The following is a 22,400-nucleotide window of genomic DNA, read 5'->3' as shown; positions in this document are numbered from 1 at the left end:
CAATCGTCACCTGCTCCCTACCGCCCTGCACGCTGACCTCTTTGCAAAGAGGAGACGAAATGGCGCCCCTCCCCGCATACTTTGCGTCACTGCGCAGTCGCTGCCTTTTTCTGTGTGTGTGTGTGTGTCGCCTTCCAATCAGGTGCGTGTATGAATGTGCAAGTGGATGTGCCGGGAACAGGCGGCAACGCCCAGCGCCCTATCGCCCCATCGTCCCAGCGCCGCCGCTACCGGCAGAGCACTAGCGAATAAGCAGATACACACATACACGTCTTCACGATCAATATCTGGTGTTCCCTCTACTCCACCGTTCCAGTCAGGGCAATATTGTAGGTCAGCCACAGCACCACACATAGCAGCCCCAACGCGTTGGCGGCGAAAATCACCTCGCGCACCGTCTCCCACCACCCTGGCCGCTGCCCTTTCACATCGCCAGGACCTTTAGAGCCTGTGCGGCGTCGCCACTCCTCCTGACCCTTCGCCGCCGTGCAAAGGATTATATCCGCCACGACTGGGTACGTGCGAGGAGACAGCCACGAGGCGGTCTGGGGGGAGGTCTGTGCAACCCGCGTGGCCTTCTCCGCCAGTGCGCCTGCCGCACCAGTGAAGGTGGAAGTGGTGGCAGCTGGTGTCGCGACCCTGCCTCCCTCAGCTACAGCCAACTCGGCTGCTGCCACGCCACCCTCTTCACCCAGCGGGGGTACCCCACGGCGGCGGCGAAGGCCCGTCGACGGTGGCGGCAGCGAAGGCAAAGAAGACACAGGCGCTGCAGCGGTCACGAAAGCGGCGCCATCAAGACCAGTTACTTCCTCCCCCCTCGGCGCCGCACAGCGCTCCCCCCCGCGGCCTATATCCGTCAACCTGCCAGTCACACCTGCGGAGGAATGCTCGGCTGACGCAACTGACACGGCAGCTGGCCCATCACTGCTGCGGGCATAGTGGAGAAGGTGGGCATCGTATGGAACCCCACTGATGTCGTAGTACCCCGTCAGCACACGGTGCAGCCTAAAGCCGCGGTGAGCGTAAAATCTGATGGCTTTGAGGTTACCGGGGAGACAGTGCAGCCAAACGTCCCGCACGCCGGTTTCAACAACAAAGCGGCGTGCGCCTCGGCGTACCTCTTCTGCTTCCTCGTCCGTGAGCGCATCTGAGGCCAGTCGATCGCGGAAGCGCTGCGCGTCGATGTCCTCCTCTGCCAGCCCACAACGCCGCAGTCGGAGGCGCGCCTGCCGATCTTCCATCCAGCCTTGCAGTTCCGGTAGGAGCGCGTAGACAAGGCTCTGGAAAACTGAGGGCGGGGGCGGGGCGGGCCTCGACAGCGGGGATGGCGTAGCGGAGGAGATCGGTGGTGGCGACAGTGGCGCACCTGATGGATTCTCCGCCACCTGCCGAGTGCCATCGCCACCGTCGTCGGATGCGCCAGCCGCAGCGGAGGCGAAGGCACTATTGAGCAGCTCATTCACCCCTGCCTTGCGCTTCTTGATCTGTGCGTCCGCCAGCAGAGCGATCAGCTTCCGTTCGTCATAGTGTAAGTAGTCCTGAGCGTAGATGGGGCGCTGCTGCGTCACATACGTGATGAAGCGTTGCAACAGCGCGTGCCCCACCCCGCAGGTCTGAAAGGGTGTGTCGACAGCGAAGGAGCCGATGTAGGCAGTAGGGTTCGAAAGAAGGTGGCCTGCGTCGTGACGAGCATAGGCGATCTGGCCAATGATGAAGCCTACGATCACGGTATGCGCCGCCGCATGACTGCCTGCGTCACTGCTCACTCCCGTGGTGCCTTCGGGATGACTATCGGTCTCCTCGCGAGCAGCTATGCGCTCCTGCTCTGCAATGATGCTCAGTATCTGGGCCCTTTCCTGCAGCGCCTCAGCCGTCGGCCTGCACTGCGAAGCCGGTGGCGGACCCGCTGGAGGGATGGAATCCGGCAAAGAGGTGGACAGCGACGATGCAACCGGTGCTGCTTGCGCCGCCCACGCATCCAGCGTACTGTCATTCATCTCTCTCCAGCGATTTGTCCCCTCCTTGTACGTCTCCTCGGTCACCAACGCAACCAGACCTATACAGGCGTCGTGATTCAGTAGCCATTCATAGTAGGAGGCGGTATAGCTGATCGGGTACGCGTCCTCGTGCATTTCATAGACTCTGCGGAGGTCCTTGGCTTGCACGCCCCAGCGCAGCCGGAGCGCGATGCACGTAGTGGCTTCGTGCGTAGCCGTCGATACCTCCGTGTCGTTGCACACACTCGACGTGGACGACGGCGGCATCGCTGGGCCTCCAGCAGAGGTCGTGGTTGCTGCTTTGACAGTCAACTGCACCATCTCCGGTGCAGGGTAGCGTCGATACACCTCGACAGGCTCGCCAGCAGCTTTGGGCTGCCCAGCGCATGACGCCGCTTTGGACGAGAACGTCATCGTTGCTATGTGGAAGGGAAGAAGGGAAAGAGTGAGGGAGGGAGGAGCGCACGGCCCGGCATTGTACACTCTGTATCTTCGCTGGCTTTCTGCCGATCGCCTTTCTACGCGAGTATCGCTACAGCGCTTCTTCAGGTTCAGTGGCGAAGAAGGGCGTCGGTGAGGCGGTTTCCATAGCCCAGTCGTAGAGCCGAAAAGAAGGGGAGTAGAAGGCTCTCTTTTTTTTAGCTCCCTGATGCGTCCACGTGCCCTCCGCCACGCAGCACACAGCTCCGCCTCCATCACACCACCGCCCGGCCCTCACACACAGACCGAAGCGCGTCCTGCTCGGCAGCCATGCCAGCGCCTTGCAGGCGATGCAGCAGCTGACAGCTGCACCAGCACCGCATTCACCCCGAGCTCCGCCCGCCAGCCGCCCTCAAGGTTGCCTCACAACAGCTCCTCGTTGGTCCGGCAGCCGCGCGACGCATCCCTCGGCGGTGGCGCAGCCACACACACACCAGTCGGCAGAGAGTAAGGGCCGGGTGAAAGGCGGCCCAGCCACGCTGGCGCTGCGCCCAGCATGCGGATGCTGCAGGCACCCCCACGCGACGCCGCCCACATTAGTGGCCATCAATCACTCCGGCCTCCACCCTCCCACGCATCAGCGCGCAGCTGACCCGGTCACCACCAGCAGAAGCGGCTCGGGGCATTGGCGGGGGTGAGAGAGCGGCTCCGGTTCCCCACACAGAGAGTCAACGGGGCCGCCACCACCCCTCCCCTCCCCTCGAGAGGAGCACCACGAACGGCGAGGTGCTCCTAACCATCACGAGGGCATAGAGGGTTAGGAGCCTGAGTAGCGTGCGCTGCATCATGGCTGTTGCGGAGGCAGTCCCCGCCGCAGACTTGATCTTCGCTTTTAGGTCTCTGGGTGCAACACTGGGCCAAACCTCAAACGTATTCGATGGCCGGGTCACCGTCCAAGACATCTCAGCCGCCGTTCGCCTGGCCGTGCTTGGGATCACCCTACCAAAAAGAGGTGGTGGGCAGACACGCACCCAGTCACTAGATTCCGCACGCTTCGCCCTCCTCGGCCGGTTACGTCCATCACGCCCGCCCCTCCCCCACCCGCGTCCCTCTTTCCCCCTCCAAAGAGAAAGGAGAGGGAAAGGGGCCTCTGAGCAGTCCGGAAAAGGTGGCGAAAAAGGCTGCGGATGCGCTCTGCGCTCTTCTCCTCCCCATCGCCCTCCCTCAGTTCACCTTTGTGTTGCTGCGTGTCGTCTGCAGTGGCCGGAAGATGAGCGCGGAGCAGATGCGGTGGCGTGCGATGAAAGCAAGAGGCAGTAAAAGAAAGGGAGGAGAGCTGTGGTAGCGCCAAGCGCGTGCCCGGCGACAAGAGTGCATAAGTCAAGAGGCCACAGCGCAGTTTAGCCGCTTCCTGATGGGCGGAGCGCCTAACTGGAGGCGTGTAACCGCGAAGAGGCGAATGCTTTCCTCGGGGGGGAGGGAGGGGGTAGTGATGAACCTTGATCCTCGTGCATCAGCACAGAGCCTATGCTCCCTACAACCGGCATGGCCGCTGTGGGCCTCACATTGCCTCAACACGCTCAGAAAGAGTTTCGGATTGCATGGTCTATACCAGAGAGGATCATCGCTGAAGAGAGACAAAATCGGTCGCCGGGGAGTATATATAAGTGTGCACCCATTGGCGTGCATCCGTTGAGGTTGGGGGAAGCAGAGGAAGGAAAAGGTAAAACGAGTGCAGAGAGTCGCATCGGTATCGGCAAGACCACTGCAGATGTGAGCGTTGGGGTTCGCCGCGGGGTCCCTTTTGAAAAAAAAACATCTGCTGATGCCCCTCCGCCAGGATGGGTGGGGCGCTGCGCCCGGGGGTGGAAGAAACAGCAGCAGCAAAAAAAGCGATGAAGACAAACACTCGTCAGGGCGAAACATTTGTGAAGGAGTCGCAGTCGCCATGGAATGCGACCTCCGGTGCGCCCGCGCTCTCCTCCCTTCGCTTGCTCGATGGCCTTGCTTCCCCCCTCCCCCTCACACACACACCCCTGTGTCTCGCTTCGCTTTGCGCAATGACCGGGGATATGCCTGTCTCTCTCTCTCACGTCTTTCAAGCTCCTCGAGGTCGTCGAGTATCTGTCTGTATATATATATATATATGTGTGTGTATGTATGTGTGTGGGTGTGTGTCACACCCCTGAGTATTGGTGTTTCAGTTCCACGGACATAAATATATATGTATGCATGCACACACGCACACACATATACGCGAAGGTTCGATGCCTCTTTCTCTCGGCGCCGCCTCCCTCCCCCTCTCCCTCGCACCTCATACACTGTCGCCCCACCCTCTCGCGCACCTGCGCGTTTACTCCCTCTCTGGCGCATACGCCGCTGCTCTTCCTCCGCTACCGATATGTGGCAATGACTTTTATCACTCCAACTCTTCACTTTTAGGGTGTGCGGTGAGGGATGGGGAAGGCGACCGGGCAGTAGCCGAAGGAGCACCGACACACGCAAGGGTGCCACCACCACTAGTCAAAACGGTTCGCAAACGGTCCTCCCGCCAAACTCAGCGACCGGGGGAACGACGCATCTCAGTGGTGCGTGAACGTGAGCCACACAATGCGTCCAGGCAGATGACGAGGGGCGCGACTAAGAGCTGAAAGAGTCAGAGAGGGAGAGAGGGGGTATTAGTGAAACTAGACGACAGGGCACACGAAAGCTCACGCGGCAAGAGTCGCCACCGGTCGGCCCTCCCACTCGAAAGCGCTCGCTGTGGCGCCTGCGCATTCCATACGGCGCACGTTTTCTTTTTTTTTTCGCTGTCGCCGTCGAGTTTCCCTGGCGGGGTTCGAATGAGCAGACGCCGACAGAGGGAGGCAGAGAGACACACACACATATATATATATGCACGAGCTGCGGGAAATTGCGCGCGAAGAGCCGCAAACAAAAAAGGGGGAAGAAAAACACGCGCGAATAGCACAAAATATCGCATCGGCGTTGCGCCAGCGTGCGCCTCTTCGATGCACATACGGCATCAACGAGCATGTGAAAGAATAGCTAAAATAAAAGGAAGAAGGCACAGGGGGGAGAAGCTAGTGCTCACCCGCCTCCACTCTTCTTCTCGGCCAATGTCGGGGCGGGCTCGCTACAGGTGTCCCTGCAGGGCACATGGACGCAAGCCAACGCACACCCGTGCACGCCCACCGCTGAGCGCGGTTAAGGGAGAGGGGTCTCACTGCTTCGGCATGGTGTGTGGAGACATGCAGATAAACGAAAAGTGCTGCATCGCATGCGCGCTTTGCGTGACCCGCGCGTGCGAGGGCAATCGCTCGTGAACCTTTCGACGCTACTTCCATACAGCTCTCAATCTTTCGACCGCCCCTGTGGCTCACGATGTCATTGCCAGCCTGCCCCACTGTGTCTGGGACGGCGCGGGTGCTCGAAGGTCGTCCGACTGTCCTTTAGGGACCCGCAGAGAAGTCTAGAAAAAAAGGCGCCATTATAAAGCATGTATGCATAAGGCGTTTTCGATGCGCACAGGTCTGCTCTTGTGGCCCGCGGGCGACCACCGCACGCAGCAGCCACCTGCAGTTGCGTCGGCGCGACCCGCCAGCCCATGCCGCAAACGCGAGCACGCGCCTGGAAGCTCGCAGTGCCCATGAAAGCGCCAGCAGGCATGCGCGTCCACAACAGATATGGCTCGTGAAGCAGCAGAAGGCAGACAGCAGCCACACTGGTGACGTTTGCAAGCAGAGACACTACGAGAAGCGCGCGCGGGGAGCCCTTCGCAGAGAAATATATACAATCCACTACCTTACCAACCGACAACACGCCCGGAAAAAATCTGAACAGCACAACTAACCCTCCGCTGACGTCGGCTGCCTCCCTCTCTTGCTCTTTTTGTACCTCCTCCTATCCTCCATTCACCACCTGCTCTCAACACGCTGTAGCCGATACAGCGCTCACCCCTCCAGCTCTCATAACCGCACGCCGTGCCCTCCCCCGCTCGATGAGAGGAAAGGAAGGGAGGGCGGTGCACTAGCGCCGCTCCCTCAGCGTGCGAGTAACGTACTCGATCGTGAAGAAGGAAATGATCGTGTGCATCGCACACCTCCCGAAGTACGGCACGTATGAGTCATACATGGCCAGCAGGCCCTCCTCCCTGAAGATGCGGCCGATGCACTGCACAACGTTGTGGTACTTCTTCTCCGTCCCAGCGCTCAGCTTCGCCTCGGCCGACATCCGCACACGTGCCACCTCCACCGGCATCGTCACAGCACTATAAAACAAAGCTGTGATGATGCTGGCCATGTTGACAACGAGATTGTCGTTGAGCGGGTCCTTGCGCTTCACGTTGCGTGTGCGCAGCATCGTCAGCACCTGGTCGTGCACCGCCACCTGCGACACACCAACCAGCGCCGCACGCGACGAGAGAGCGCCGATGCCGCTCCACAGCCCAGCTACGCCACGGCTCCTCAGAACTTCAGTGAAGGCCCTCAGCATGGACAGCTTCTCCTTACCCTTGTTTGTGGTCTGCAGAACAAGGCACACCTCCACCGGAGACGATAGGAACGAGGCAAAAACGCCGGCAGACGCGCCGGCGAGAGCGCGGTCCAGCGCCGTCGCAGCAGAAGGGTCCGCGGACTTCTTCAGCCCCATCGCGGCCTCGCACTGCAGTATGCCGTCACGGAAAGATGGGTAACAGCCGAGACGGGCGGTGGTGTAGACCACCTGGCGCATCAGGCCACTAGACAGGCCCGTGTAGAAGCCCTTCCTCGCCGTTGTCTTTAAGCACTCCAGCTGGCTCGTGCCGGGTGGCGCCATCATCACCGTATTCTTCCACATCTCGAAGGGGTGTGTGAAGCACCAGGCAAACACACCCGAAAAGCCTGAAACCCCCAGCGTCTGCCAGAGCGGGAGGGGCGGAGCCGCCGCCTTGGGCACTGAGGCGGACCGCTGCGGCATGGTCGATAAGGTGAGCACAAGACAAAAAGAGGAGAAAAAGGGGGTGTGATGAGAGAGGCGCGCGGAGACGAGGGCTCACACAACTCTGCGACAGCGCTATCAGGAGCGGTGGTCGAGGTGGTGACCTTTTTGGCTGCCTGCTCGATTGTGGTTGTGTGCTTGCCTGATATCCTTGATTGGATGCGTCACTCAGTCACACGCAGACGCAAGCGCAGGCGGAGAGCGATAGGGAGGTTGAGAGGGTCGGGCTGAGGTGGGGCGTTTTGTGGGGAAAAGGGTGCAGCGAGGAGGCGGAGAGAGCGAGAGAGTACAAGCAGTGGTGTGCGTGGCTGTGCGTGTGTGGGGGCGAAACGGCGACGCACGGCGGTGGCCAGCCAGTGCAGGGAGGTGCACAAGAGTGTGCGCGGAAGGGCAGCATTCGCTTCGCACGGAGACGCACCGCTGCACGTCCAAGTCACCGTCGCCTCCACGCGCACATCACCGCCAGGCCGCTGATTCGCTCCGGCAAGGACGACGGCACGAAGACAAAGGAGGAGGTAGCTCAGCTGCCGCACCCCCCCTCACTCGCCGAATCCACCAACAGACGCGGCCGCACGCACTGACAGAGAGAGAGGGTTATCAAGAGGCAAGCACGTTCCCCTTTGTGGTTCAGTGCTCAGCCTCTCGCGGAAGCGCTACCCAGCGGCCCCTTTTGTCATGTGTGTGCTGAGCCTTCAGCTGCTTTCGCCTCTGCTCGCACGCCCTTCAGTGGATCGACCTTCTCATCCACAGCTCCACACGAATGGTGCTCCGAGTCGGAGAGGGTGCTACCTGAAGCACAGGAGCGCGCGATGCCCTCCAGCAGCGGCCTCGTGTACCGGGAACAAAGAGAAGAGCGTGTGTGTGTGTGTGTGTGGCTCTCCAAGCTGCAACAAGGGCAGCGAGGGATAAGGAGCAGCAGCAGTGCAGGAGTCGCGGCATGGGGTGCATGTCGAGCAGGTCGGCAATCACATGTGCACGTTCTGCACCAGGAACCAGAGGCACCAGACTTGCCTCCGGGAGCTCGCTCTGCCTCCCTAGCACGGCCCTCCGCCCCCATCACATGCCTTCACATGCGCACCTTTGCTTTCCGTTCGCAATGAATCTCGCCTGATAATCGCTGGTCAAAAGAAGAAGAGGTACTCGAGCAACGAACAGACAGAGAGCGTCAGCAGCGGCAGCTGAGGAGGGTCTCGTGTACGCCCCTCCCCCCTCCGGCATCACACGCACACAGAGGGGGGGAGATGCACGTCAATAAGCGTGCATGCGGGAAGCGTACAAGGTAAGAAGGGGGAGAGCGTCGAGTGGCATGTGCGGAGTAGCATAGGATCGAGAGATAGGGGGAGAGAGGGAGGAAAAGAGAGAAGGCCCGCCGCCATCTCTCCCAGCGTAGTCGTTCAACCACCCTCTTCTGCTCCTGTCATCACCACTTCTCTCACACACACGCACACGCACATACAAGCTGGTCACACTCACGCATACCACAGCACAGCGCAGCACCACCAACCCATCCCGTGACGCCGCGCCCGGCCTCTCCCCACTCCCTCAGAGCAAATAGAGAAAAAAAAAACGGATAGAGCCAAGCCAAAGGTATCGTGTGAGAAGAAGGGGGAGAGAGAGACAAAGACAACAGCAAAAAAAGAGCGCTCGCAGATAAGTGATCGGTAACAAAAAGGAACCAAGAAGAAAAAAAAGAGGAGGGGAGGACTATGCCATCTGTTTGCACGTGAGAAGAGGGAGTGGGGCCGCGTGCAAAACGCGTCGGACGGCCAGTGTGGTCGCAGAGATGATGAAAAGAGGATGTGGGGGGGGGAAGAGAGCGCAGCGGCAAGCACCGGTGGCGGGGAAGGAAGCGGTGGCAAACAAGCACAGAGCTGAAGAGAAGAAAGAGCACCACCACGCACAGGCAGAAAAAGGAGCTGCACACGAAAAGATGCACGCAGAAAAACTTCCTTCGCGTATTTGCACAGGGCAGGTGAGAGAACGAAAAGAGCGCACAGGTGGCTGCGCATACCTGCACATGTGCGCTCCCCCTTCCTCGTACGAGCAGCCTGGCCCACCCGGCGACCGAGTGAATCGCCGCTGAGGCGTCCAATACCCTATGTCTCCATGCACAGCGTCGCCTCCGACTCTTCGCTCTCCTCCAGATCCTCCGTTGAATACCCTCAGCAGCGCTTACTTGATGGCATTCGTCTTGGCCTGCTGCCGCTTGCGCAGCTCACGCGTCAGGTATTCAATCATGAAGAAGCAAATCACCGTTTGTGACGCACACCTCCCGAAGTACGGCACGTATGAGTCATACATGGCCAGCAGGCCCTCCTCCCTGAAGATGCGGCCGATGCACTGCACAACGTTGTGGTACTTCTTCTCCGTCCCAGCGCTCAGCTTCGCCTCGGCCGACATCCGCACACGTGCCACCTCCACCGGCATCGTCACAGCACTGCAGAAGAAAGCTGTGATGATGCTGGCCATGTTGACAACGAGATTGTCGTTGAGCGGGTCCTTGCGCTTCACGTTGCGTGTGCGCAGCATCGTCAGCACCTGGTCGTGCACCGCCACCTGCGACACACCAATCATCGCCGCACGCGACGAGAGAGCGCCGATGCCGCTCCACAGCCCAGCTACGCCACGGCTCCTCAGAACTTCAGTGAAGGCCCTCAGCATGGACAGCTTCTCCTTACCCTTGTTTGTGGTCTGCAGAACAAGGCACACCTCCACCGGAGACGATAGGAACGAGGCAAAAACGCCGGCAGACGCGCCGGCGAGAGCGCGGTCCAGCGCCGTCGCAGCAGAAGGGTCCGCGGACTTCTTCAGCCCCATCGCGGCCTCGCACTGCAGTATGCCGTCACGGAAAGATGGGTAACAGCCGAGACGGGCGGTGGTGTAGACCACCTGGCGCATCAGGCCACTAGACAGGCCCGTGTAGAAGCCCTTCCTCGCCGTTGTCTTTAAGCACTCCAGCTGGCTCGTGCCGGGTGGCGCCATCATCACCGTATTCTTCCACATCTCGAAGGGGTGTGTGAAGCACCAGCCAAATACACCCGAAAAGCCTGACACCCCCAGCGTCTGCCAGAGCGGGAGGGGCGGAGCCGCCGCCTTGGAGGAAGGATGTGTGGCACTCTTCGGAGACGCGGCCATCTTAGACGTCAGCGGGGGGGGAGAGGTCGTCGTTAGCTCTTTTTTGTTGTTCGAGGGTTTCGTGGGTGGATGTTTGTCAGTGCGCAGGCGTGCAGTGCTGACTGTCGAGGGAAGTGCACGTCAGAGAGGGAGAAGGCGGGGGGGGGGCGGGCGCCGACGAAAGAAGCGTGCGGCAAAAGAGGAAAGCGGGGCAGAGCCGCAAAACTGTCCGAAGACGAAAAAAAATGGGGCGGGCCTGCTGGGAAAGGATCTCCTGCGGGGTTGGGGAGGGGGGAAGGAAGAGGAATGGGAAGACGGGGTGAAGGGGGGGTACAGAGAACCGCGCTCAAATGATGGAGGCCTCCCAATCGGTGCCTTGGGAAGTGGCGGTGTCCCTCTCTGTGAGAAACGAGTGAGGAAGGTGTGTTGGCGTGGCCGTGTGTGCACGAACTGTCGACGCGACTATTGAGCAGCAGCTACGTCGATTGCAAGTGTGCGAGGATGTGATGAGGAATGGGCGTGCGCTACGTGGAAGAGAGAGAGGCAGAGGAAGAGAAAGCGGCGGCTTGACTGTCTCTGTACGGGCGAGAGTCTGGTGAGAGCTGACGTTCTTCACGTCTCAGGATGCTGAGCTGTGTGAGAGCGTGTACGGGAGAGCGAGCGAACGAGGATGACTCAATGGCCCTGCGGAGGCAACAGTGGTGCGGATCAGGATGAATCTGGTAGGAGACGAAGAAGGTTTTATTGTCTCTAATAACAGATAGATAAGCGGAAGAAGATGGAGTGAGGGGAGGGCATGCGCAGCTGCAGGCGTGCCGTGGCGTGGGGGGTGAGGAAGGGTTATGGATGGAGGGGAAAGGGCCGAGGGGAGGGGGGAGGGACAAGCAAGAAGAGCGTGCGAGAAGGGGGCGGCATAGGTGGCATGGGTACGAAGCATCTGAACCCGAAAGCAAGGGACCAGCGCACACACACGCACGCGCGCGCAAGCATGTCCGTCCGGCAGCAGCGCAAGGTAACGGCCACCGGCACAGAACCACACGCTGTGGGGTGCAGACGCACGTGTTCACGCTCGTAGGCGGGCGTCCGTGCCAAAGGGATAGGATCACGAAGACCTGCGCTGCTTCCCAAGGCTGCCCCTCTCAAGGTGCACGCGGGGTGCTTGCCTCCCTTCGGGTGGGTTAACAGCGCATGCACAGCACAGAAAAACTGCTCACATCTGCGCAGTCGATTAAGAGATCGACCGAAAATGGGAAAACAATACGGTGATGAGCGCGACGGGGGAAGACGCAGACGACCGGTATGCCTGCACGCGCCGGCGAGATCGCAAGAGGAAACGCATGCGGTGGTGAAAGGGAGAGGCCTCGCACATCATATGTGCGAGAGTCGCTGGTCTATTTGCACCGGCATCACTATTAGTAGTCTTCTCACCCCCAGCTAGCCGTCTGCGCCGCTGCATGTGGCATCACGAATCGTCAGAGAAGCCCTCGATGTCAGAGCTCAGGTCCTGCTCGTAGTCCGACGTTGCAGGCCGGATAGGAGAGACAGACATGGCCCCTTCCTCATCATCGGGCGCTTTTTGGAGGGCGCGCTTGTCTGCGTCGCTTGTCGCCCCGCTGCCGGCCGCCGCAACAGCGCGTCGACGCAATGCACCACGCCAGTGATCGTACAGATGAAGCGCCGTACGACCAGTCCGCCACACGTTTCGGTAAGCGTGCAAGATGTACTGGAAGGAGCCGCTCATCTGCCCAAAGCGCGCAACTCCGTGGAGGATGGCGGCGTCTTCTTGCGGACTGAATTTGTGCCGGCGCCGAACTTCAGAGGTCAAAGGCCGTGAAAGCGGTGGGGGGGGAGCTAAAGGGCGCGAGCGAAGCGCTCCTGGTGTCACTGGTCGCGCCGCAACGCGACTTCTACTGAGGTTCCCAGTGCTCAAAGACGGCGAGGGCACAGGTGAAGGCTGCGGCAAGCCCACCGATACGTCGACGGTGGTGGGAGCCGACTGCTCGAGCGCAGCGGTGAAGGCATCAAAAGCACGAATAGCTGCAGAGACGCGCGCCTGCTCGTCATCGGCAGGTGTCCGCCGCACCGCAGCCGGCATGCAAGGCAGGGAGCCTGCCACAGGCCTCATCGATACGTTCGCTGAAACAGAGGCATCAGCACTCGCGGGGTGGCGCTGCCTTCCTCCGCTGCGCCGCGCCGTAGCCGTGCCTGCCACGGCGGAAGGAAGGCTCTGTGCCTCACCACCCGAATCGCTAGCCCCACTGCTGGTAGCGTTACGCGCTCCACTTGGCAATGACCAACGGGTAGCGCTGATGGCAGGAATGCGGCGCAGCAGTGCCACGGCGTCAAGCCCACCCACCAAGTCCTGTGCATTACTGTCCTCAGTAGCATCCTCGTGGGCGCCCTCTACACCTTTGGACAGAACTTCTGGAGCCGCCTCCACCAAGTCCGCAGCCGACACTCCAGCAGTGATGTTGGCCGTTGTGGCGACACCCACTGCATGTACGGCGTTCGTCAAACTGCCGTTGCTGTTGCTGCTCGATATGCCCATAATGGTTGTGGCCGTTGTGGCACTGCTATCTGTGCTCTCCTCCACTGCCGCCGCAGCAGCGAGGCGGGGGTCGTTGAAGGGGCTTACGTACACCATTTCGTGGCAGTGCTCCTGTAGCACCGCCGCAAGCGCCGCGAGGTCTACTACATCCGCGGGTACTGCCGCTCGCATCCCTTCGCACGCGGCCCGGAGTGAATCAGGGCCAGATGAAGTCAGAATCTCAGTCCTCTTGCCTTGATTGCATGCGCTGGTCGGCAAAGCTGTCGGCGCGTCGCTCGATCGAGATCGTTTGCGCAGAGTCCTGGAAGGTGCGTCTAGCTTGCCTCTCTCCATCTCCGTCTGCGCATCCATCATGGCCTCTAGTCGACGCATAACGCTTTGCACATACAGCTCCATATCCCCCGTCGCCTGCCGCAGGGCTCCCGCTGGCTGAGGCTGCCTGCGGTCCCGCCGCAGCAGCGCCCTACCTAGCCGCAGAAGCGAGGCAAGCGCGGGCGGGCGGCATCGATCGAGCCTGCATGGCCCCTCTGCGATGTCCGTATCCGTGCGCTCCAGCGATGAAAGAGCACCCTGATGCGCTTCATGGAATGACATGGTCACAGCCCATTCGCGTCTGCAGAGATGCAGCAACGAGTAAAGGTCAGCGACGGTGAGTGGAGTGATGGGAGGTGAGGGGGACATCGGCGACAGCCGATCAACGGCTACGGAATCAGCATTAGGCGGGGCTGCTGTCGCTGGAGAAGAATGAAGTGAGAGTGATAGCAGCGGCGACCGCCGCCCCGTCTGCGGAGTCGGCCTCGATGAGCACACTTGAGAGTCGTCAGCTCGACTATCGAAAGTCATGGGCCCGCCAGGAGGACTCGCGGCACCAAGTGCGGGTGGGCTTGCCGGGACCGTCACCTGCCCCGTGTGTTCCATGACGTGAATCAGGACGGCAGCCACCAGCCCCTCACAATATGTGCACGTTCGCCAGAAAATCGCGCTTTCCGCAATGATGGGCAGTGACAGGAGCGCCAATACACCTTCACTGTTCGCTCGGCGCACGTGACTCAGAAGGATTGGATGAACAACATCGAAGTAGTGCACGTCCTCCTTCGCGTTCGTTAGGAGTCGGTCGCTGTCGTCGCCTCTGGCGACTGTGGTGGCATTGTCGGTAACGATACTATGCTGTGGCTCTCGCTGCCGCCCGCCCGCCGCAGTGGCCCCGCTGCCGCTGACCAGTGTGGCAGCGGCAGTGGATGAGCCCGCAGCAGGCATTCTCAGCAAAGTGAGCTGCCTCTCTCGGCGCGGCTACCTTACGTGCTTTTCTTTTCGGAGAGCACACGAGAGAAAGCAAAGGATTAAGCGATGTCGCCTTGGCGGCGTGTTCACTCGCCCCTTCGAGGAAATGGTAGCGCAGAAGAGAGCAGGGCGGAAAGCGTGAGGAAAGGGAAGGGAAGGGGGGGCGAGAGAGAGAAGCTGCGGGCCTCTGCGAGAAGTGCGTGTGTGTGTCCCTTTTTTCTGTACACGTGTGTGCGTCTCTGTCTAAACAAAATGCGCGTAGGCGCAGCTGAGGTCTGTGGTGCTCGTGGAGCCAGGCGATCGTGCGAGCACGTTATAGGCTGGCGTGTGTCTTGACGTAGCAAAAGGGAAGGCGGAAGGAGAGGGGGAAGGAGGAAGAGCGCGCAGGCGTGTATGTCTGCGTGCGCGTGCTCAGATTCGCAGGAAAGGGGAAAACAAGAGAAGCAGCACCCAGAAGACGTGAGAGCCGAGCAGCACCGCAGCAGGCCTTTGGGAACGCGCACAACACATCAAAGCCCAAGCACGCGGCCGCGCGGACAACAACGGCTGATACACACAGAGACACACAGACAGAGGGAGACAGGAACGCGGTCGCGCGGAAGCGTTGAAGGGAGGAGGGGGGAGAGGGGGTGACGGGCCGAAACAGAGGAGGTACGGGGGGAGGAAAAGCGCACGGCCCAGTCGCGCACGCACGAGCTTCAGCAGATTGGAAACGAATGAGCCAAATAAAACAAAAGCATTAACAGAGAGAGAGAGAAGCCCCGCCCGCCTGCGCGCGCGTCTCCGTTGCGGTGGTATCTATGCAGCGTAGTAGTACAGTGAATGGCGAGGAGAGGAGAGGATGAGGCGGGAGGAGACGGGGAGAGGGGGGCGGGGAGGGAGGTCGCAGACGGAGAAGGGCGTTGGGCAGATGCGAAGGGGACGCACTTCTGTGCGCCTCTACCAATGATTGGGGGCGCCAATGCACCAGAGCTCCCGCCACGGTTGCGACGTTCGAGATCTGAGACGCGCCCTTAAACGCCCTTTTTCGGCTCTTTTCCACCTCCGATTTGACGCCCTCTCCTTCTCCTCCCCGCCCCCTTTCTCGCCGAAGGGGAGAAGGCGTGTTGCACCGAGAGAGGGGGGGATGAGTAGCGAAGAAGCAACGCACGCACGGCACGCGCTGCAGATGCGTGTCGAGAGCGAGGGGTTGGGGGGAAGGAGGGGAGGCGTGCGTGTCCAGCAGCTTAGTGCCAGCTTATATATCTGGACCTGTATATGTGGGTGCATTGCACTCACGTCATGCAGCAATGGCATGCGCCGAAGCGCGTTCGCGAGAGGGGGGAGCAGGAGGAAGGAGGTGTGTAGCGGGCGCATAAGTGGCCGGCCAGGAGGTGGCGCTGCTGCGCGCGAGACATGCCGTTGCGTGAGATGAAGCAGATCCACTTGCATCACCTACTGGAACCTCTTGTGCAGGGGTAGGCGACAAGCTGAAAGGTGCAGGGAGACGCATGAGCACCTGCTATATCGGCCATCCCAAGAGACCACCCGCACGCCACGGCAGAGAGGCAGAGGGGAAATGGGCAGAAGGCGGTGCTCTGGACGGCCTCCAGCAGCATTCTGTTCCGGGCGGGCGTGTCTGCTATGTCCTCTTTAGCGCGTACGCTGTGTATGTGTGTGTGCCGGGGGAGGCACACACAAGAAGGGTGAAGTGTGGTAGTATCCTCAGCACCGTTTGGTACAATTTACCATGTCTTCGCCCTGTGAGGAGGATGTGGTATGCATACAGAGAGAAGTTCCCAGAGAGCGCGACGGAGAGACGGGGGGGCATGTGGAAGTGGTCACGCCCCTGCCCCTCTCCCGTCCATAGTGCCCAGCCCACTGAGAGTATAATCCACATCAAGAAGCACAAAGACACTCCCGCCCAGAGAATGAAGCGAGTACACAAAGAGGGCGCAAACAATCGGTAGAAACGGAAGCCGCAAGAGAGGGAAGAAAGGCCAAAGGGGGCCCCAGCAGAGCATGCGCGCCGCGATGCTTGCCGCCTCACAGCCACCTCCAGGTGCCCCTTAATCAATGGAGAAGATGTACTTGTTCGACAGAGGCAGCGAGTCTCGCTTCGCCATGGCTACCTGAGCCAGTCGCTCCAGCTCCTTCTCTGCTGCTATCTTACGACGGGCCTTGGCCGCCTGCGCCTCTGTCGCCCGCGCCGCTTGGGCAGCCTCTGCCTCCTCGCGCGCCTTCGCTGCTTCCGTCTCTTTCTCTATCATGGCCACCCAGGCCAGCTGACGTGCCCGCAGAGCTGCCACATCGTCGCCTTCTTCGTCACCAACGTCCACCGTTGGCACGGCTGCCGTCGCCGCCGGCGCCTTGCGAAGAAACGGGGCCGCGCCCTCTGACTCCTCCTGCGAAGCAGCGGCCGAAACGGGGGTACGCTCCCGCGCAGGAGCCGCCGCCGCACGCTCGATCTGCTGGGCAGACTTGTCACCGCAGCTACCGTCAGGCACACACAAAGTCGCTGAGGGCGCAGCCGGCGGTGCCGGCGCCTCCGCATGTGCCTCTCCGTTATCCGCCTCATGTGCGGCATCCATGGCTGCTGTTGCTGCTACTCTCGCCTCTCGTGCGGCCTGCACTTGCGCCATCATCGCCGCGACCCGACTCTGGTCACCAATGTGCGCCACCTTAGGGCCGCTCGAGGGCCCTGCAGCGAGGATAGGCGCTGGTGGCTCTGCGGGAGCTTCCCTTGCCGACTCAGCCTGTGTGGCTAATGAGGGCGATGGGGCTGCCTCTTTGGCAAGCGTCTCTGCCTCCTCCGCCCGCTGTGGTAGACTTTGCGCTTCAGGAGGCGACTGCCCCTGGGCCCGCTCACCCCCGGCTGCCTGCGCTGAAACTTCGCCCAGGCGCTCGTCCTCCGCGTCGGCCGCCCCGCCCCGCAGTGCCTCGCGCATCTGGTCTGGGCTTGGGGCACCATCTGGCAGCGGGGGCGGCACCACTTTCAGCGTCAATGTAAGCACGCCACGGCAGCAGTCGAACTGGGCTCGCAGGGGCGCCTCCTCCACCGTGAAGGGCAGCACAAGCAGCCCCTCGTAGCGCTCCTGGCCGTCGGTGGGGTCGATGCGCACGGCCTGGCCGTCTGGAAGAATGGAAATATCCAACGCTGAGGCTCGTCGCACCCCGGCGAACGTCATCTTCACGACGAGCTCCTCGGGCACTCCGACGCGCTTGTCCGAGACTCTCCACTGCCACGCGTCGGTGAGATTGACAGAGCCGCGGTGAGCAATCGTGTAGGGCGGCAGCGTAGCGCTTTTCGACGAGGGTTTCGAAGCAGCAGCGGCAGCAGCAGCAGCCTCGCCCGCGGCACTCTGAAGCAGCCCCGCGCCTCGAGTGACTGACGGCATGGACGTCGTGGCAGAAGTGGAGCTGGGTGGTGGCGATGAGGAACTTTCGCCGCAGCTGCTGCCCTTGACGGCTGGGAAGCTCTTCGTTGGCCTCGTCAGTACTGGGGCACGCGGGTCCACGTCAAACAGGGACCCGCCCGATGGTGAGGAAGACCGAATCGTTTGATTCAGAGGGGTGCCAATAGAAACAATGCTGCTGGGTAGGCGGCGAAACGGAAAGCCGTTGGACTCACCATAGCCGCTGTTGATGTGCTCGACAGCGATCTCCGTCAAGAAGCACATGAAGCGCGCGCTACGCTCTGTCAGAGCAAGCGTTGAAGGGTGAAACACGGCATCGCGCACGATGCACACCAACGGCGAGGATGACGACTCAGACGCGCTGTCGCGCGCCGCTGCGTACTCGGCCGGGATCGACGCAGATGGGCTGGACTTTACTGGCTTATATAGCTCGATGCGCCGCTGCGAAACGGACACCGGGACCTCCCAGCTGCTCCCCCTGACGTCTCCTGTGGGATGCTCCGTAAACGCTTTCACCTTGTCGCTTGAGCAAAAGTTCAAAAAAGAGCGGACAGCGCCGCCATTCCCGGCGATATGCGACGCGGCGGCCGCGTCCACGCCGATCGTCCTCAGCTCCGCCGCGGGCACCGACGTGTTCGAAGGCTGCAGCAGCTCCACAACGAACGCGGCACGCGGGAACACGAACTCGAAGCTGAAATCGCCACCCTCCCGCGCCTCACGCTCCGCCTGCGCCAAGTACGCCTCCTCCTCGCGCCGCGTATCGGGATCCTCCAAGGAACGCATGTACTCATGCATGAGCTCGGCAAAGACGGGGTCTTTCATCTTCTCCTGGATCGCTCGCAGCTCCTCCGGGGTGGCGGTGAACTTCTCGCCGCCCTGCTGTGTCGCCGCCTCAGCAACGCTGCTGCTCCCGTGACCAGACTGGGCAGCGGCAGCGGTGTTGAGGCGCTCCCGGGCCAGGTTGATGTGCTCGAGCGGCATGGCGATGAAGACCCCAGAAGAGGAGGAGGAAGATTTATGTACTTTGGGGGAAGTGCGACTGACGTGTAATGTGATACGGTGTGAAAGGTCTGCGCACGGCCCAAGGGAGACGAGGGCGGACAAGGTGGTGGAGGGCGGGGGGTTGAAGGGAGCCACATGAAGCGGGAGGAAGAAAGCTCAGAAATGGACGATGTACAACCAAAGCAAGGGGAGGGAGAAGAGCCGTGCGCTTCGTCGCCGAAGAAGAGGGCAGCAAAACGAATGGCCGAGGAGGCGGATGCATGTGTGCGGGGGAGGGGGGACGCGCACACGAGGAGCGGTGCTGGGTGAGCCTCACACAGTACGCAGACAGGCTTGCGCGAGCGTGAATGGCGCCGCTGGGCCCCTTGCGAGCGGCCTCAGGCCGGCATTCGGCAGTAAAGACGGAGCGAAGTTCGGACTTGGGGCACCTGCCGTGCTTGCACCAGCGTAAGAGCAGTCTATATTCCCCCTCCCTGCCGTCAGCTTCGGCGCAGGCCTGCTGCTCTTGTCATCACTTCCCTTCCCTCTACAAGCCCCTGGCTGTGCCTCCCTGTGATGTGCCCGCTGTCCCGCGTCACCGCTGTCAATACCCCGCAGCTGCTGCCGCTCACTTCCGTGCGCCGGTGCGGGGCGGGAGTGGGAGGGGGGAGCGGGGGACTTGACTCTGAGTGTGAGTGCACTACTGGATCGAGGCAAAACAGTGCTGGCGGGTCCAACTGGTGTGTGTGTGTGTGTGCCTGTGTTGAAGGAGAGGAAGAAAGGTGGGCGGCTTCAGGCAATGAAAAAAGCTAGCAGAGATCATGCGCCAGTCATACATGCACACGCAAGCACCAAAAAGCTGAGAGAGGCGCTCTCATCGATGCTGTTGCTGGCGCCGAGTGTTGCAGCGCGGGGCAGTAAGAAGCGGGACAGTGCTTGTGAGCCCGGTGCACATTTCGGCCACCTACATGACGGTTTGTGCACGGGTGTATTCGTTAGGTACGGGCGGGGAGCAGCAGCTGTAGAAGCGCTCCCACCCAGCGCAGATGCGGACGCGGAAGCCACCCTCTTCCCTTTCTGTCTGCAGGCTCTTTCGGTCATCCGCGCAGAGTGGGGTGCATACGATACTCGCTTATGGGTGAGCGCTGAGGCGTGCATAGGTGTGTGAAGAAGCGTTAAGGGAAGAGGGAGGGGTGAAGGGAAAGTGCAGGTGCTGTCTCCATGGCAGCCCCCCCCCCACCTCCTCCCACATACACACACACGCACACACTCCCTCGCCACAGAGGCGAGCAAGCCGACCACGAAGAGGCAAAGCGCCTCGAATCGTTCAGTGCCCAGCTGCTCACGGAGAGGCGCAGATGTCCATCAGTGTCAGCTTGTGTGTGTGTGTGCGTGTGTATGTGGGAGGAGGTGGGGGAGAGAAGGTGCCTGCGCGCGGCGAAAACGCACACAACAAACTGTGCATCAGCAGCACTCTTTCATTAAGGCCACAGCCCCAATCTCACTCGACTCGCGGAAACAGCGACGATCTCATGTCCACGCGCCACTCCGCGATCAGCGTCGCCATTTCCCGCAAGTCCTGCGCGCTGTAGATGGCATCACACGGCGGCACAAAGCCCCACTGAAGCAGCCACCTTGCCTTGCCCTCGGGTGTGTCGACCTCTTGCCTGCCAGAATGCTGTAGCAGGCGAAGTTGAGAGGCGAAGGCAGGGTCAGCGTTGGCACCACTGCTGATGTCAACGCCGCTCTCCACTAGAGCGGGCACGTTGGAGTCAGGGAATAAAGCGCGCATCACGGCATCCATACCTTCTACGGATGCAGCTGAAGCGGAGGCGGCGGTAGCAGCGTTGGAGTGCCGACGTGCGCCACCACCCTCGCCTGTAGCCAGGGAAGGTGGCGGTGCGGGCAGGTACCGATCTGCTGGCCTGTACAGCCCATCGGGCGCCGAGGCGTAGCACAAGGTCAGCTCTGCGCCGGCTGGGATGTCGCGCAGTGCGAAGACGTGTACGTATGGCTGGTAGAGCAGCTCTCCCGGAACGCCAGCGAGGAGGTTGTCCAGGACATCGACGCCGCACATGGTGTCCTCGGTCGCCATGGTATAGTAGCAGTTGGGTAAGGGGCTGTGGTTCAGTTTGTCAATCATGGGTAGAAGACTCGTGGTGCCTGTTCGGTGGGAGAGGACGAGGCTGACCCACCACGCATACTCGGGGCGAGAGAGGCGCGAACGGAGGTAATCACTGAGCGGCTCGCCGGCCATGTCGTCGTGGAAGAAAGAAGCTAATGAGAGTGCCGGGCTGTCGCCGGCCCCGCCAGCACCCTCGCCCGCATTCTCCGTGTGCCCAGGAGCTTGAAACGACGGCGCTGGCGACCCGGCAGTCGCTGACCCAAAGATCTGCTGCACGTCCGCAAGGGTGAGGAACGGCAGATTGCGGCTTGGCACGACGCTGTCGCATAGGTAGGATGCGTAGCCGTGATGCGGCGCGGCGGCGTCCGAGACGGCGCTCACCAGCTGTGCGACAAGCTCCTCGACTTGCATGTAGAACCTGAGCACCGGGTCTGTAGCCGGCGGCGGGTCGGCGAATAGCACCGCCTCTGTCGGAAGGCTCATGAGAAACATACCGGCCGGAATAGGCCGAGTCGCATACCAGCGGCTGCATTCCTCGTATGACGTGGGGCGCGTGGCATTGCAACGGGCAGCAGCGCTGCCGTCGCTGCTGGCTGAATGCGGCGGCGACGCAGCCACCACCGGAGGGGGGGAGAGGAGCACGAGAGGGGAAACAACGAATTGGAGGCTCCGCATGGCAGACTGAACGACAGCGACATCCTGCAGTCGCGGCCGCAACCACAAGAAAGAGGAAGAGGACCCCGAAGTCCCGGCATCGGCAGCCGAGGAAGGGGCACCGCTCGCCGATGACGTCGATACCGCCGCAGCGTGAGGGGTGCGCACCCGTGTCCACTGAATGGTTGTGCCACGCGCAGGAGGGGCGCGGCTTCCGGGTGGTGCCTGCAACGAAGGCAAAGGCGCTTTAGGCAAGGGCGGCAATGAGGCCGGTATCTCCGGTAAACCCCACCGCTGCGCCGACATCTGCTGCAGCTTACGCCGCCACTGCCGCAGTGCTGCCTCGCCCATCTTCAGCTCTTTGCAGAAAAACTGAAGGACGCGATCGCCTTCCTCGGCGCTGTTCGGATCTGCGGGAAAAGGTGTGGGCGAGTCTGCCTCGACGCGGCTCCCGTCAGCACCGCGGGGCACCTGTGCTTGTGCGGCCCCTTCGGCAAACTGTTTCTCTCCCTGCCGCTGCGTCTGCTCGGCGCGGGCGTAGAGCTTCTGCAGCGCCGGCAAGGAGCGGTGGATGTGCTGCAGCAGCAGCGATGCCCGAAGTCGCGGGCCGCACCTCATTGCCTCGTTTATGTGTGCTTGTGCAAGTGTGTCGTGGATGCTCTCGTTCTCCCGTTCGACAAACTAGTCGAGGGTGCTGACGTACAGGTGCTAAAGTGGTGTCGCCGCAGCAGAGGAAGTCATATCAAGGGCCCAGAGACGGCGCTGATGGACGAGGCACGAAGCCAGAGAAGGGCGCGTGCAGGCAGAGGATGACTGCGGCAGCAGCGCCGAGAGCAGCCTCAAATCCTCCCGGCACACGGGCCACCTCTCTGAGATGAACAAAAAGGCAATATGAGAAGAGCGAAAAG

The 22,400-nt window shown here is 61.4% G+C and overlaps 4 protein-coding genes across 4 annotated transcripts; all 4 read right to left on the bottom strand.

Annotated features, from left to right (window-relative positions):
* Positions 1 to 299: 299 nt before the first annotated feature.
* On the bottom strand, positions 300 to 2,411 carry LSCM1_06773 (uncharacterized protein; the record flags this gene model as incomplete). The annotated part of the gene is made up of 1 exon (XM_067324179.1): positions 300 to 2,411. The coding sequence occupies one exon, from the start codon at positions 2,409 to 2,411 to the stop codon at positions 300 to 302; it is 2,112 nt and encodes a 703-aa protein (XP_067179526.1).
* Positions 2,412 to 11,970: 9,559 nt separating this feature from the next.
* LSCM1_06771 (uncharacterized protein) lies at positions 11,971 to 14,313 on the bottom strand (the record flags this gene model as incomplete). The annotated part of the gene is made up of 1 exon (XM_067324178.1): positions 11,971 to 14,313. One exon carries the CDS (start codon positions 14,311 to 14,313, stop codon positions 11,971 to 11,973), a length of 2,343 nt encoding a protein of 780 aa, XP_067179525.1.
* Positions 14,314 to 16,385: 2,072 nt separating this feature from the next.
* Positions 16,386 to 18,713, bottom strand: LSCM1_06770 (uncharacterized protein; the record flags this gene model as incomplete). Its single annotated transcript, XM_067324177.1, has 1 exon — positions 16,386 to 18,713. The coding sequence occupies one exon, from the start codon at positions 18,711 to 18,713 to the stop codon at positions 16,386 to 16,388; it is 2,328 nt and encodes a 775-aa protein (XP_067179524.1).
* Positions 18,714 to 20,214: 1,501 nt separating this feature from the next.
* On the bottom strand, positions 20,215 to 22,110 carry LSCM1_06769 (uncharacterized protein; the record flags this gene model as incomplete). The annotated part of the gene is made up of 1 exon (XM_067324176.1): positions 20,215 to 22,110. The coding sequence occupies one exon, from the start codon at positions 22,108 to 22,110 to the stop codon at positions 20,215 to 20,217; it is 1,896 nt and encodes a 631-aa protein (XP_067179523.1).
* Positions 22,111 to 22,400: the final 290 nt, after the last annotated feature.

The sequence above is a fragment of the Leishmania martiniquensis genome, chromosome 18 (assembly GCF_017916325.1).
Source record: "Leishmania martiniquensis isolate LSCM1 chromosome 18, whole genome shotgun sequence".
In the NCBI taxonomy this organism is placed as follows: domain Eukaryota; phylum Euglenozoa; class Kinetoplastea; order Trypanosomatida; family Trypanosomatidae; genus Leishmania; species Leishmania martiniquensis.
The sequence above is the reverse complement of the archived record's forward strand: the minus strand, read 5'-3'. Positions and strand labels throughout refer to the sequence as shown.